At 41.5% G+C, this 16,176-nt stretch overlaps 1 protein-coding gene across 1 annotated transcript in view; it reads right to left on the bottom strand.

Annotated features, from left to right (window-relative positions):
- Positions 1-4,999: 4,999 nt before the first annotated feature.
- Positions 5,000-16,176, bottom strand: part of adcy8 (adenylate cyclase 8 (brain)) — a 68,354-nt gene continuing 57,177 nt past the window's right edge. The window contains exons 14-18 of the mRNA XM_061084488.1: positions 13,453-13,611; positions 8,483-8,629; positions 6,875-6,967; positions 6,468-6,582; positions 5,000-5,499 (exon numbers count right to left, since the gene is read on the bottom strand). Of these exons, the coding sequence (XP_060940471.1) occupies positions 5,000-5,499; positions 6,468-6,582; positions 6,875-6,967; positions 8,483-8,629; positions 13,453-13,611 (1,014 nt within the window). The remainder of the gene's footprint in view (positions 5,500-6,467; positions 6,583-6,874; positions 6,968-8,482; positions 8,630-13,452; positions 13,612-16,176) is intronic.

The following is a 16,176-nucleotide window of genomic DNA, read 5'->3' as shown; positions in this document are numbered from 1 at the left end:
ATGGATTAACTATTAAAGGTATTTAAAAAAATCTCATGGCTCTATGTCTTTATGTTTGCTATCTCTCTGGTCAAGGAAAATTTCATAGTAATGACACTGCATACTTATGAATAATTATTTTATTTTCTAAAAAAAATAAATAATTCATGCAGTGTCATAACGACATCTCTGACGTTTATAACAAACCAAACCATTTATAAATCGGTTGAAAATTGAGCAAGTTATGGTTATTTAAAAAGTACGTATCATTACAACATAATGTAATGGGTGGGCGAGACGCCTGTAGCAAGATGGCCGCCATGTGCGGACGTTCGACTCTATTGGCCGGCAACACGGACGAGACATCTAGCCTTATATATATATATCTATGGTGTCGACGAGGACAAGGCTGGAGATCACTCTGTCATCCTGATTGAAACAGAATAGCAGACTGGAAGCTTTAAAAGGAGGGTGGTGCTTGAAATCATTGTTCTTCCTCTGGTAACCATGGTTACCTGCAAGGAAACACGTGCAGTCATCATTGCTTTGCACAAAAAGGGCTTCAGAGGCCAGGATATTGCTGCTAGTAAGATTGCACCTAAATTTACCATTTATCTGATCTTCAAGAACTTCAAGGAGAAAGGTTCAATTGTTGTGAAGAAGGCTTCATGGCGCCCGAGGAAGTCCAGCAAGCGACAGGACCGTCTCCTAAAGTTGATTCAGCTGCAGGATCGGGGCACCACTAGTGCAGAGGTTGGTCAGGAATGACAGCAGTCAGGTGTGAGTGTATTTGCACGCACAGTGAGGTGAAAACTTTTGGATGATGGCCTGGTGTCAACAAGGGAAGCAAAGAAGCCATTTATCTTCAGGAAAAACATCAGGGACAGACTGATATTCTGTCACAGGGATTGGACTGCTGAGGACTCGGGTAAAGTCCTTTTCTCTGATGAATCCCCTGACCGATTGTTTGGGGCATCTGGAAAAAAGCTTGTCTGGAGAAGAAAAGGTGAACGCTACCATCAGTCCTGTGTCGTGCCAACAGTGAAGCATCCTGAGACCATTCATGTGTGGGGTTGCTTCTCAGCCAAGGGAGTGGGCTCACTGACAATTTTGCCTAAGAACACAGCCATGAATAAAGGATGGTACCAAAACATCCTCAGAGAGCCACTTCTCCCAACCATCCAAGAACAGTTTGGTGAGGAACAATGCCTTTTCCAGCATGAAGGAGCACCTTGCCATGAGGCAAAGGTGATAACCAAGTGGCTCGGGGAACAAAACATCGAAATGTTGTGCCATTCTCAAAACTTTTGGCCACGGCTGTACATATATAAAATAGAAAACGTTGTATATTAAAACAGTACCTTAAATTCAGGACAAAAAGTAAATAATTAAATTGATTGGAAAGCACCTATATATATTGTAGGGCTGGGCAAGTTAACTCGTTTCAATGGAGTTAACTCGAGTAACGAGTTAACTCAAGTGATGAGTTAACTCGATTCATTATTTGATCTCGCATTCACTCAGTTTTGATTATTTATTGTTTTATTGTGAAAGTCAGGCTTTTATTTTGTGAAAGTCTGTTGCTGACTGCTGCAGAACAGGAAAAAAGAAAATAATTGGCGGATAAACAATCGAGTTAACTCATCACTTGAGTTAACTCGATTAAAACGAGTTAACTTGCCCAGCCCTAATATATTGCAATTACATTTCATTTAGGAAACCTGTGTAGTTTAATTTTTACCCCACACTTACCCCAATATGACTGAAATCAAAGCAGACATTAGTTTAATAAGGTTATTTCAATGCAGAGTTTCGATATTATCAGTTCATCACAATGTTCATCAGAATCATGAGAAGGAACATTTAGCAAGCTGATTATCTTTCTGCTTTGTCGTCAGCATGTTGACATTGTAAATATCCTTTTTTCTAAGAAAATACAATTTAAAAGTTTAAAGCGTCTGAAAACAAACCAGTGATTTATTTCCCAGCTCATATCATCATGGCCTTTAATGTGGACGGATTTGTTGATCTGCACGTCTGAGCGTCAATTATCATTTAGGTTCTGAAGCTGAACTCAAAAACTATTTGGGGTTTATTCACATTATATTATACTTTTGATATTTCCTTCAGTGTATATTAAGAACAGCTCTGACCGGTGGCTTGTTGCTCGTCTCACACACCAACTGTCCACTGGCTGAAGGATTTGAACTCGCGTCAGGGGTTTGACATCTGTGATGTAGTTGCAGTAGAGCAGCTCAACAACTTACTTACATGTCAAACTAAATTCAAAGAAACTACTAATCAGAATTCCCAATTTCTTTTATGTTCTATCTGAGAACAGATGTTCTTACTGAGCTGAACAGTCCAGATGATCAGGTCTAATTCAGATAATCAACCATCAGCTCAGTCAGAGTCCAGGTGGTCTGGAGACGTCCTGCAGGTGCCTGCTTTCACTTCCAGATTCTTCTCCTCTTCACGCTTGTCTGACTCGGACTCGTCTGCGATTCATCTAAAGCTTTTTGGAGGAGAAGGAGGCGACAGCGTTCTTCCTCTGGTGTGGAGATGTTCTTCCTCTGGTGAGGAGATGTTCTTCCTCTGGTGTGGAGATGACAGCTGCTGCTTGTCTGAAGGCAACTATGCAGCTTTTACAGTTTGGATTTAATTTTAACTCTGTCAAATCAACTACAGTAAATGCATCTGTCTCTGCAAAAATGTATAACAATTGTGTTAAAAAATGTTCCCTGCTTACCACCCACTGCCATGATGAATGTGTATCTCACAGCAAATCAATTTTTAATTTAATATCCGTCTCACATTGAAACACATTGAACGCCCCAGGATGTTTAGAGCTTATTGAATCCACGTAGGTTATTTTAGATCTGGGACCCTGGAGACGCTTTTAAAGATCCTGTAAAAAGATATCTATATCTATTTCTATATCTATATCTATATATATATCTATAGCTGTAACACAAGTCTCTTCTTGAATAAAGCTGCTGAACCTTGATATGCTTCTCATTAGAGCCAATTAAAAAACTTAAGCCCAAACCCGTCTCAATACTTTCTCCAGATGTTTTCTGGAACTTTTCCGGCCGACCTCTGGTGAAATGTCCGAGTGAGTCCAGGATGAAAACGAGAAGCTTAACATGTAGAACACAAAGACGTCCACTTGTAATTAGATTCTTTCATTTTTTTACCACCAGGCATTTGACAACTTCTGCAAATCTAAAACAAAAACTTCCCAACAAAGAACCAGACACGTGCCATGTATACAAAATTAGACCCCTTTTTATTGTGTTGTCATATATAAAAGAAATACAAAAAAGAAACATCAACACCGGGCGAGGGTCTGAGAGGGAACGGGTCTCTGGGTTTGGACAGGAAAGGCCAGTGGCCAGTCGACGTAAAAACAGGAAGTGGAAACGAGCGGAGGAAGGTCAGACAGTCTGAGGGAATCGAACATCGAACGGGTCCGAGGGCGTGTGATCCAGTCCCGCCCTCGCGCCTCCACACAAGCTCCTCCTCCTCCTCCTCCTTCAGGAACAAAGTGGAGTTTCAGTTCTACAGACATTCATCAGAAGCAGAGTTGATTCAGGAGACTGGAATAATCACTTTGGTTGAGTTACACCTCAGTGGAAGAACTCAGGCTAACTGGGAGAACCTGGAGGAACGAAGCAGCTTCTGTCCTCCCTGATGTGCATAAGGTTGAAGGAGAAGCTTTCTAATCAGCCTCCTGCAGTCGCCCTGTGGAGGCTTCCTGTAAACACTTTGTTTACATTCATGGTGTGTGTGTCCTGGAGATCTAATGAACTCGCTGACTGCATGAGACCAGTTGTTGTTGAGTTTGAAACCTGCATTGTTTACATCCATAGAACCTGGCTGGTTCCATGTTTCCCTGTGTGAGCTGCTGGGTTCTCTGGTGGCTCTGCAGATCTGTGGAGCTTCATGAAAGTGGGAAGAAATGCACACAATGCATCGCAGGGACAAACAATGAAGACCCACAAAAACAAACATCGACCCATCGTGCTGCTCGAGGACAACTCAACGTAAAGTTCCTTTCAACCCGGGACTGGCTTCTCTGCGTATTTGCATATTTGTACAACTCTTTTTCAAAAGAGGTTTTTAAGATTTTGAACTCTTCTCATTTGCCTGTTTGACACCAAGGGGCCGAATTCATCAAATTTCCAAGATGCAGGTTGCAACATGAGGTGATTTCCTCTTTTTTCAAAATTTGAGATGTCACTGGTGGAACAAAAGGGATTTTCAGCTCATGTGTAACTACGTGTGAGGCCTGTTGGACTCAGAGCGACACTACAGAGACCTGCAGGACCATCATTAGGTTTGGAAAGATTCAAAGGTTTTGCAGAAACCTAGTGATGGATTCCATCGTGCTCCAACAGGAAACGGTCCTGTTGAAGTCACTGTGAGCTGATCCAGACTTCTGAACCTTTTATGGCGTTTTCAAAAGAGGTTTTAAAGATTTTGAACTCTTCTCATCTGCCTGTTTGACACCAAGGGCCGAATTCATCAAATCTCCAAGATGCAGGTTGCAACATGAGGTGATTTCCTCTTTTTCAAATTTGAGATGTCACTCGTGGAACAAAACAAAACGTTTCTGCAGTGTGTGAGCGATACTACATAGACCTGCAGGACGGAGGGGGGGGGGGTCTTTCCCTGGAGAACCATCATTAGGTTTGGAAAGATTCAAAGGTTTTGCAGAAACCTCGTAATGGATTCCATCGTGCTCCAACAGGTGATGGTCCTGTTGGAGTCACGATAACGTCTTAATAACAAAGCCTACGATGCTCTGATTGGTCGGTTCTTAGTTGAGAATCTGGAACCAGGTCGTGACAAACTCCTGAGGAACTTTCACCAGCTGTTCTATCGTGGACGTGTGCTAACATGACTGTTCATTAGCTGCACCCACTGAGGTCCTCACTCAACCACTGGGATTATCTCTGCCTGAAGAGCATCTCTGCCTCAGAGACACGTGCATGGAACCAAAGCTCCGGCCGTCTCTTCAGGACAGCTCGGTCTTATCAGCCGCTTCGGCGTGATGCCCCGCCCCCGCCTCCGAGCAGCCGGGCGCTAACAGCGTCCTGCGGTTGTAGTGGTGGTGGCCCTTCAAGATGCCAGAGTTGTTGTTCTCGTTGAGGATCTGCTTCTGCTTCTGCCGGTTGAGCGACTGCACCAGGCCCAGCACCACGGCCGCCAGCGAGTACTGGCCGGTGATCTTGCGCGGCTGCATGATGAGCGGGTTGGGCTGCACGCGGCCCGTCAGGTAGTGCGTGCGGATCTTGCCCTCCTGCTCGCTGATGCCCTTCACGTAGATCTCTCCACGGTACTCGCAGGCGAAGCCGCGCTCCTTGAGGATCACGCAGGTCTCCTCCGGCACCTGGATCCTGCCGCTCACGCCCGTGCTGTCCATTCGGCTGGACAGGTTCACCGTCTTCCCCCAGATGTCGTACTGCGGCTTCTTGGCACCGATCACACCGGCCACCACCGAGCCGTGGGCCATACCTTCACAAGTCAGACAAGGGATCGGTTTCAACAACTGCAGGTTAGACGATGTCAACATGTATGACACGTGGGAATCGACTGGATATAATACTCGGGGGATATAATTAGGGTTGCAAAGGGGCAGAAAATTTCCAGAAACTTTCCGGAAACTTTCCATAGGAAGTCTAGCTCGGGAATTTTGGGAATTTTGAAAAAAAAAATAAAGCAATAAAAACATCATTCAAAACTCTATTTTAAAGATGTATGGAACGTTGAGTTTCAACCCTCCACTGTGCATTCTTCCATCACATGCACAGATAACTCCCAGCATGCTTCACTCTACAGCAGGGCTATTGAGACCTGCTGTAGAGTGAAGGACTAGTCAGGTAAGTTTCCATGATATTACTGGGAAAATATATTAGCATGCTGATTGAGGATTGTTCATCTGTTCATCTAGACTATTTCCATTCATTTATCCATCAATTGTAAAATATGTTTACAGACGATTCCAATTGTTTGGCTAACTATTTATATCTCTGGCATTGCATTAGTGTTTTTTTACAAACTTTCTTCTCATCTTATTCTACAGAACAATGCCACGTGCACTCTCTCATGTGTGGAGACATTTCACCTCATCCAATGTAGAAGGAAAGGCTGTGTACATTTGCAAATACTGTGCAAAGACCTATGTTAAGAATGACACAACGATGCAGAAGCATATAGTCAAGTGCCCAAAGTTTCCTCAGGGCTCAAATCAGCCTATGACACAACAAAATGTTTATATTTATGTCTGTATATGACAAGGTAAATACAGTTAGTATAAATTACCCACAACATTTCCCCTTTATTCCCGTTAATTCCCGTATATTCCCATGGAAAGTTTCCAACTTTGAATATTCCCGGAATTTTGCAACCCTAGATATAATAGATAAAACGCTGATTCAAAACCAAACACTGAATCTCTTCCCAGACAGATAAAGCCCTCTTACCGATCCTCAGCTCAAAGTTGTTGAAGGAGTGCTTGTTGATCTCCTGGATGCTCTCGTTGAGGGCGATGGCAAAGTCTGCCAACGCACACAAGTGCCCCCATTTGTCTTCACATTGCTGTGGAAGGCAGAGGAGAGTGTGAGTCTGCTGAGCGTCATGACTCGAGTCGCTCGAGGGACACGAGACGGCCTGTGTTGACGTGACACAGAAAACAGGATTTAACCCGACTGCTGCAGGACGTTCAGGACATGTCAGTACACAGAGATACAGCTAGGGGGCGTATTTCTGTTTCCAGTGCTACAGCGGTTTGCCACAGAATCAACACAATGCATGCAGCCGGTTGTTGAGGTTCACATGTTTACACACAGCAGGTGACCACAGCTGATCTCAGCCTGAAGGGGGCGCTCACCTGTTTCTCCGGCGACAGACCGGACACGACCATGTAGGTGCTGCCGATGGTCTTGATCTTCTCGATGTCCTGGAACCGGTCCTCGCCCAGCAGCTGTGAGAGCGTGAACATGGGTGAGAGATTATTTTATTTATTTTCTGATGACACGTCATATCCAGTCCTGGTCTCAGCTGAATCATCTCAGAGACTCGAGGAAACGTCGAACTTTAATAATCATAAACACACGAGGTCTGAGAGACAAAGGGAAAATATGGAACTGCTTTTTAAACTGTTGAGATTCCAGATGTCAGTCGGGGGGGTCGTTCTGTGTGAATGGAGAAAATGAATGAAGTGGTTCATGGGGTTGCCTTGGTAACATCATTATGGTATTACTACCAACATCACCCCCTTCAGGTGCAGTACTCCACAGTACTCCACAGTACTACAGTACTCTACTAGTTCAAATGCACCGAATGAATGTCCAAGTGGTTCAAACATTAGATCGTCAGAGGTGAAGACTGCAGCTGCTTCTTCTTCTTCTATGGTTTAATGGTCTCTCTACTTCCTGTAATTGGTGGAATTATTTATCTTTTATAAAAATTTAAGCTATTACAACAGGAGTTTATTCATCTAGTTGGAGTTTCCATCAATGTAAAATAGATTCCAGGTTCCAAGTAGCAGTAAGATATTAATATGAACTAAATGTTGATTCCACAATGTAATGGTTGTAGAGTAAAGACATTGATTTGAATTAATACATCACCAGTTATATCAAGGTTTCTGGTTCAACATTTTGATTCTTACAGTTGTTGTTTTTTTGTTTTGACGTGGCATCAAATAAATCTGATGATTCCAGGAGAGAAAAGTTAAACCTGAAAATTAAAACTCATGCTTGACTTAAATCAGCGAGATGTGTAAAATGCAGATTTTGTGGTGTTTGTAGAAGTTGAACGACTCGTCCACACACCCTCCTCCAACCACTGAACATTTGAACATTTGTACATTTGCACTGACTGTTACTTTTTGTACTACTGTATTATCCCGCCTATAGTGTATTCATATTTATATATATTTATATTTTTATCCTGCTCATAGTGTATTCATTGTTCTTATATCATACATTTCCTCTTAATACTGTAATATTCCATATATATTTCTTTCTTTACAGATCTTATTTATTTACATTTTCACTTTAATATGCACAATACTCTGCACTTTTACTGCCTTTTTTGCACTTCTGGTTAGATGCTAAACTGCATTTCATTGTATAAGTACTTGTACTGTGCAATGACAATAAAGTTGAATCTAATCTAATCTAATCTGAATCAATCAGAATTCCCTTGAACCAGGAACATCTCACTCAACCACACGATGACAGAGAGACTGAACCTTTGTTCCTGAATACAGGAAAGCAACGGACTGGAAGAGCGCTCTGTATATATTTTGTAATGTTTCCTGTTATGGTTCTTTTTGCATCTGGAATAAATACCGTTTGTTGTCCTGCTGAATCGTTCCGGGAGGTAAAATGAATGTTTTAATGATAATGGAAACAAGACACTGAGGATCCTTCACGCTCAGACGTCGAGCTGAAGAAGAAGTGTGTTCACTTCAAAGTCCCAAAGCTCTCACCTCGTCAAAGTCGGCGATGATTTCGTTGAGCAGCCTCAGGCACTCCACTCCCTGGTTGTTCATCTCGGTCTGGGAGTAGAAGTCGGCGAAGCCCGGGATGGAGGCGAACATCACACCCACGGCGTCGTAGGACTGCGAGTAGAGTTCCTGTGAGACACACAGCACGGAGGAGGAGGGAAGATTAGTGTCATGTGTTCCTGGAAAAACCATAAAATAATTTCTGTCAGTTTGAGGTTTTTGAGTGTCTGTCGTGTAAATGTCAACGTCTGGAATTGAGATTTTTGCCATCAGTTGATTATTTTTCAGGCCAATGGGGTCGGAGAAGAATCACAAAATCGTTTGTTTTGATCTCCACCTCTGGAGCACAAGGAATGACAAGGCAGAAATAACGTCTGGTTGTGGTGGAGAGTTTGGAGGATTGTGTAGTTTAGTTTGGAGGGTTGTGTAGTTTACAGGCTTCTGAACCGGAGCTTCCACCAGTTGTTAGAAAACAGTTAACCTTCATTCTCTCATTCACACACACACACACACACACACACAACACTGTGTGCACGCTGCTGGTCCGACCATCGTGGAGTTTGGGTTCAGTATCTTACTCAAGGACATTCAACCACGCCTCAATTCTGTGCTACATTAACACACATAACAGTATATTGCATATTGCACATCCACATTTCTCTCCTGTTTTGCATTTTACTTTTTATATTTTGTCTGTTTTGCATTTTACTCTTTATTTAACTTTTTATATATCTCTGTATATATTTTTGTTTTGTTTTATATAAAGTTATTTCTTTCTTATGTGAAGTACTTATTGTGTCTTTATGCTTTATGTTAAATGTATGCACCTTTTTACCAAAGAAAATTCCAGGTAGGTGTAAACCTACTTGGCAATAAATCCTTTCTGATTCTGATTCTGATTTTGATCATCAGCTCATACTAACCGTCTGAAACTACAAATAAAAGACCTAAATAAGTGTTAAATTGTCTTTACATCACAATAGAAGTTCTGCTTTAGTGTCTTGCAGCTCATGTTTACATGGTTGATACTGGTACTGAACTGTATGTAGCAGCAGGTGAAGGTGCATTCATGCTTCACTACACCAGCTCCTCCTCTAGGGGGCAGTGTTGACACATCAGAGACCCAGCAGAGCAGCAGGTCTACTGACATGTTCACACAGACTAACACCACATAGAGAAATGAACCGTGTCCTCGTGGAATGTTTTAATAAGACATTGGTAAACATTACGTCCAGAGTTCAACCTCTAGGATCAATAATTCATGAGAGGTCAGGCTCTCTCTCTCTCCCTCTCTCTCTCTCTCTCTCTCTCTCTCTCTCTCAAAACACAAGATGCATCAAAATAAAACAATATTCAATCCAAAATATAACCAAAAACCAGCTGATCTTTTTTCACAGAACATAAAACTTGCTTGAGGCACAACATCTTCTCAAAATCTTGTAAAAGTGGCTTAAAAAATCAAAAAAAAATCTCTCTCTCTCAGTCTCTCAGTCTCTCTCTCTGCTCTGTATTCTACTTCTACTCCTCTTTTTTAATGTAATTACACGCTTATGAATATAAGCTCTTGCCTTTAGTGTGACATCATCAGTGACATTATAAACGCTTAATGAGCTCAGTCAAACGTCAAAGCCTCAAAGTGAAAGTTGAGAGAAGTCAAACTCTAATTGAATTTCTCGGCTCGTCTCCACTTGTCTTTAAGGATCAAGTCGGAGGTTTGTTCTCGTCTCTTTCCCACGAGTAAAGTGAGTAAAGTGAACGAGACTTGTTGATCGCCCGTCTTCTTGCTCCTCCCACAACGCAGGGGAAACAGGAAGCTGCAGCAGAGAACCTGTCCTCCTGCACTCAGACATCTGCTGCGAATCCAGGAATACAATCTGAAATTATGTCTCAAAGTGAAGACGCTGATATCAGTGACACTCATCGTTGCCACCTGATTAATTCCAGAGATCATCAACACCTCTTCAGGGGTGAAGGAGCCTATTAATAACCCAGTGCAGTATCTGAATCACGGAACAATAAACAGCCTGATTAATAATGTAACGAGTGATTAGGACCCAACCTCTCCTAATGGATGCATTTTTAATCGTGTCCTTTTTAATTAGGATCAGGCGTCGGGAGCAGAATGATATCAGCTCTCCTCTCATGACATTCATAATTCATTGGTTTCTCGCCTTTTGTCGGAGAGACAGAAGATCGGAGGAGTCGATAGAGACGGAGCGGGACGAGGACAATGAGACGGTTTGACCCGAGCGTGAGACAAGCGTCCTCTCTGCTGACCGAGACAATCGCTTCTCATCGAGTCGCTGAGTGAGACGGACGAATCGGAAACGAGCAGCTGAAGACAGGAAAAGTTTTCTTGTCCTGTTTTATTTTTGAACATTAGTCCCTGGTGATGAATATTTAAATGGATTTATCCCAAAGTCACGTCCGTCTTTATCTTAATTGCTGAGAGTGAAGTTATCAACCAGCCTTTAACTTTTCACACTTTTAAGCTCGTTATCTCTTTAAATCTCATTAAATCCAAAAAGAAATTTCCCTCTGTCAGCGGCTCTGACACTTTGGTCCAAACTTTAATATCCAAACTTCCATCGGGTGGATTGAGACGAAAGTTGGAGCAGACGTTTAGAGAATAAATCCTAATGAGTCTGGATCCTTTATCTCCACCTCTTCGTCACCATGAGGTCACTTTGTCTGATGTGTTTTAGTTGAAGGTCAAATCTCCTCCACCTTCACATGCTGGTGGTGATGAAGAGGATCATACAAGTGGGATGATAGAAATCGAGCAAGAACTACAATAACAAAAGAACAAGATTTAAATCGTAATGTGCTCGATCAATATTTATTGCTGATTGGAGTCGACGCTGGAAAAGAAACGAACACGAGAAACAAAATGTATTTAAAACTCAATTTAAAGAAACATTTCACGAGCTCGTCTCAAGGTTGGTGAAAAAGAAAATGCTTGAAAAATAAAAAACACCACCCCAAATATTGCTGGTTCTCCTCTCCTCGATATGGATTGTGGTTCTATAATCCATATCTATTTGGATTTGTGTGTTAATGTGCGTTCCAACACCAAACAACAACACGGCTGTTCAGAGGAAACTTGAAGTATGAAAGGAAAGAAGCAGAAGAACCGAGGAACTCAGTGAGTTCGACTCTGAGTCAGAGACAAATCAACGTGTTCTCTTCTTCTGACTGACAACATGTTATTAAAATCAAATCAAAATGCATGCAGCCAAAAGAGAGAGAGCCCCCCCCCCCGAGCTCTAACACAGTTTCCGGCTGAATGAACCACCTCACCAATCCTCTCTCTCTCTCTCTCTCTCTCTCTGTCTCTGTCTGTACAGTTGTTTAAAAAGCAATTACTGAGCCTTCTCTCCACAGGCTGGAACACAGAGACCCACAGAATGAATTGTAATGAAGGCCGGAGATGGTTCTGGAACAGGTCTTTGGTTCAGACGTGTGAGACGAGGTGTTGCTGTAGAAAAACTCTGAGCTGAGAACTGACTGAGCTCCACAGCCGGGACGCCACCTGAACCTGGGTCATATCTTTCTGTTCTGTAATTCTGTCCATAACTTACGTCTGGTATAATCAAACTTTACTCACTCACGTCACGTTCAATTGTTCATGTTTAGTTTGGTTATAATTAGTTATTTGACGATATGTAAACAGGGTGAAACTTCATGTCCAGACCTCGATTTTGTTGAGTGGAGATACATGACTACAAATCAAAGCTTTATGGAACGTGACTTGCAAGAACATAACTCACTGTAAATATATCTATAGTTTATAGATCAGCTCGTTGTTTCAGTTGATACCAGTTGACCTACAGCTGTTGCTCTGTAATGAATAGGGACGGGAATCGGCAGGGACCTCCCGATACGATACTATCATGATACTTAGGTGGCGATACGATATGTATTGCGATTCTGTAAGTATTGCGATTCGATATTACGATTTCCTGGGATTTCTTTTGGTTATTTTTTTTTTTAAATACTGGACAATGGAAAAATGTTGAATCATTCCTTCAAATACAACACAGTCAAATTCACTTTGAACTTTACAAGTTTTATTTAAATATTAACATTAACTTAATGACTGCCGGGCAGCCAATAGAGAAAATAAATAAAAATGTTCCCTATTAATGTTTAGCCCCTGTCAACTGCACACAAACTGACAGATTAAGAAATGTAAGCCACCTAGGCTACTTTTAAACAATAAATAAAAGGTAAATTAAATAGAATGAATAAAAGTTTACTTAAAATATAAACTTTGAAATAAACAAACAGTAGACTATTGTTGTTTGCATGTAGGCGATGCAAAGCTAGTGCTTGGGTATGTTTAGATTCTTGTGCAAAAACAAGAGCTGGTCAACATGCTCTCTGGGGTGATGTTGCTCCCCCAATATATCCCCCCGGTATAAACCAATAAAAATGTTAAAAAAAAAAAAAAAAAATCAATTTGGGAGGCAGCATGGCGATTTAAAATCGTCATTCACAAGAATCGCGATTTGTAACTGAATCGATTTTTCCCCCATCCCTAGTAATGAAGCATTGTGGGTCTTCAGTTTCGCCTCTGAATAGATCAAAATAACAACACCACAAATATTCATACTCTGCCTTTAAAGAAATAAAACTGCACTTCCTTTCAAATTATATACATTTTTCTTTCTGGTTTAAATGGATTTATAGGGACTTCAAAATTAGCTTTGACTCTCAGATTAACCAGAGTTAGCTTCTCCTTCTTTTTACTTTGTCAAAGTAAAGATGATGTCACGTGGTTATGCTGATGGAGACGCACTTGGAGGTCCGCACATTGGAAATTTGAGATTGAGCTGAAGGAAAATCCGAATCAGACGACCCATGAAATGATGAGTGTGATTGTTTTGTGACTTTCCCAGACTCTCTAAGTTTGTCTGCAGTGTGCGAGTGTTCGAGAAGCTTTCACCGACCTCGTTGTCCCGGTCCTTCTCCAGGAAGTGGCGCGCCACGTGGCTGGGCAGGATGTTCCTCAGCATGTTCTCGTTGTGCTCTCGCAGCTCCTTCATCTCGTTGATCTCCTCTTTGGCCTGGACGCGCCACAGGAAGTCCAGTCGAGCCGTGTACTCCAACTGGAGACAGAAGAAATATGAGAGAGGCACAGAGGTTAGTGCAGAAGTTATAGTACTACTCTGCTTAAAGGGAATTATCTTCCATATCTTTCAATCTTTTAAAACAGTGAATCAGACTCTGAAGGTCCACGTGTACTCTTAGACTAATTTCATGTTTTTATGTTCTTTCTTTTCAATGATCCTTGCAGCTGCACTGCTTTCGGAAATATTTAAATCCCTCCGTCTTTACTCCATTTATTTGAATGATCATCATTTTGAATATCTTTGTATAATATGTCCGTCTTGTGTCCAGGCACAGATTCTTCACAGAGCCAAATAAAGTGAAACACAAAATCACTTTTCCTCTCACACCTCCAACAACCTGAAAATCCCAACTCCTTATTTCCCTCACAACCCGTTTCTGACCTTCCAGGCCGGTCTGTGACTTTGCTCGTTACGTCATCACTCAAACAAATGAACCAACTATCGGTAGAAAGTCTGTTGATATAATTTAGACGATGGAAAGGACAAAGCTTCGGTTCTGGAATGAGCGGCGGAATTAAAAGATCTGTTGAAGGTCGGATCCATTATGAAACACGAGCGTGATCAATCTGAGGTGCAGGAAGAAGGATTCTAATAAGAAACACTAATTGCTTTACTTAATGAACAATTCATACAAAGTCATTGGAATACATTAGCGCTAAAGTCGGTAGCGTTTAGTTTGTGCTTGTAGGAGAAAGTGTTTAATAATATATTAATAATGATATTGAGAATGTGTTGGATAAGGCAGATGAGCCTGTGAGGAACCATTCGTCTTTCTCTCTGTCGATCGGTGGAAACAGTTTCGGACTAATTGTGGCGTCAATTAGTGAAACTTAATATAGTTGTTATTTATAAATTTAGACATTAAAAAAGTAGCTTTACGTCTCCTGAATTAAATAACTCGATTTCTCCTCATACTACTGTTAACGTTACATTACACAACCCTGATCAGTATTCTGATCTTATAATTATTTCAAACAAAAGAGTGTTATAATAAGAGCCTTGTCTCCTGGTAATGAAACGGCTCCTGTTCACTGTGCTTGATCCTGTAATTACTGTTGTGACAGGAAGTCGTGTTCATGAGGAACGACCTCATCTGGCTCCGGGGCTCCGTTGCCATTGGTTAATTATTCACCAGGTCTCTGGTTTAGTTTCATCTGCTTCGTGTGGAGACGCAAAACTCACCGGAAAGTGAAAGTGTAAAAAATAAATAACGTTTATCTTGTTGTGTACGTGATATAAATGTAAAACGTGTGCTCTCTGGGTTATGGACATCAAACGTGAAATGAGGACGTTGTACAATCACTCGCATTTAAGAAGCTCACATGAGAGTGAGGTTGTTGTAATGAAAGAGGCTGAAGAAGAATGAAGGAGTGAGTGTCCTCCGTCTCTGGGCTCTAATGGGATCCTTCTTCACAACACAACACAATCACTTAAACGTCTCCGCTGAGAGAAGCTCGGACTCGTGTTCTCACGCTGGGAGTGTTCAGCTGAACCGCCTCCTTCTCCAGATCCACGGCAGAGGATGCTTTATGATTCCAGCGTTTAGTTTTGTCTCTTCACGTTTCTTCATCTGTTGATCTGTGTTGCGATAACACAGCAGAGGTCAGAGGTCAAACGGTGCTTGTACCAAAAACACCGTGTTGAATTAATGACGGCAACCGATGGGAATTTAAATTCAGTCCAAATTATGCTTTGGTTCAAGCAGCTTATTGTGTGTTTGTTGCTTAAAAGTCAGAAGTGAGTTGTGTTAACTCTTTGACCACTGCAGCAGAAACGTTTATGTTGGTATTTTTCCGACCAAAGCTAAGTGGTTAGGTAAATCAATAAAACAATATATATAATGTGTTATAAATTAAAAAGTGTATGAAACGAAGCGTAACGCCGTCATGATGAGCGCACACAACATGATGAGGCGTTGGCTTCCTGCTGCAAAATGAATAAATGCTTCAACTGCGATGGATTTCATTTTGGAGTTATTGTCCTGAACTGTGGTCGTTCTCAAAGGGTTAAAATATTATTTTATTATTGCCAATCATTCCTCATCTCTGAGTGTTTTATTCTGTAACACCTGTTGTGCTGGTGGAAACATGTTCTGTCAAATGATCGTGAAGGAAATTAAATTCATCATTTCACATATTAGCCAATGTGAATAATGTGAATATAACACCTGCTGTGAGTTTAATCACAGGAAATCACACGGGACTCAGAGAGAAGAGAACTTTTCCCACTTGGAATTTAATTAAAGAATCAATGACTTTAAACCTCAGATTAAAAGGCAATGACTGTCTGGATTTCATTATCCACCTGTTATTGAGCTGAACCTGTGAAAATATATTATATAACAATAACACGCAAATTTCGTTAGATATAAAATGTTAAGTATCTATTTGCCCTCTCTGTGTTTGAGCACCTTCAGGACTGAGGTCGTCTGTTTCTCTTCTGTCATCGTTACTTCTTGTTAGCTGCTAACGCTAATTAGACGGTTGCTTAGCAACAAGGATGATGCTGCGTTCCTCCAGCCTGCTGCATTGTTTCCTCCCT

Source organism: Limanda limanda, chromosome 13, assembly GCF_963576545.1.
Source record: "Limanda limanda chromosome 13, fLimLim1.1, whole genome shotgun sequence".
In the NCBI taxonomy this organism is placed as follows: Eukaryota; Metazoa; Chordata; class Actinopteri; order Pleuronectiformes; family Pleuronectidae; genus Limanda; species Limanda limanda.
This window is presented reverse-complemented; position numbering and strand designations above follow the sequence as displayed.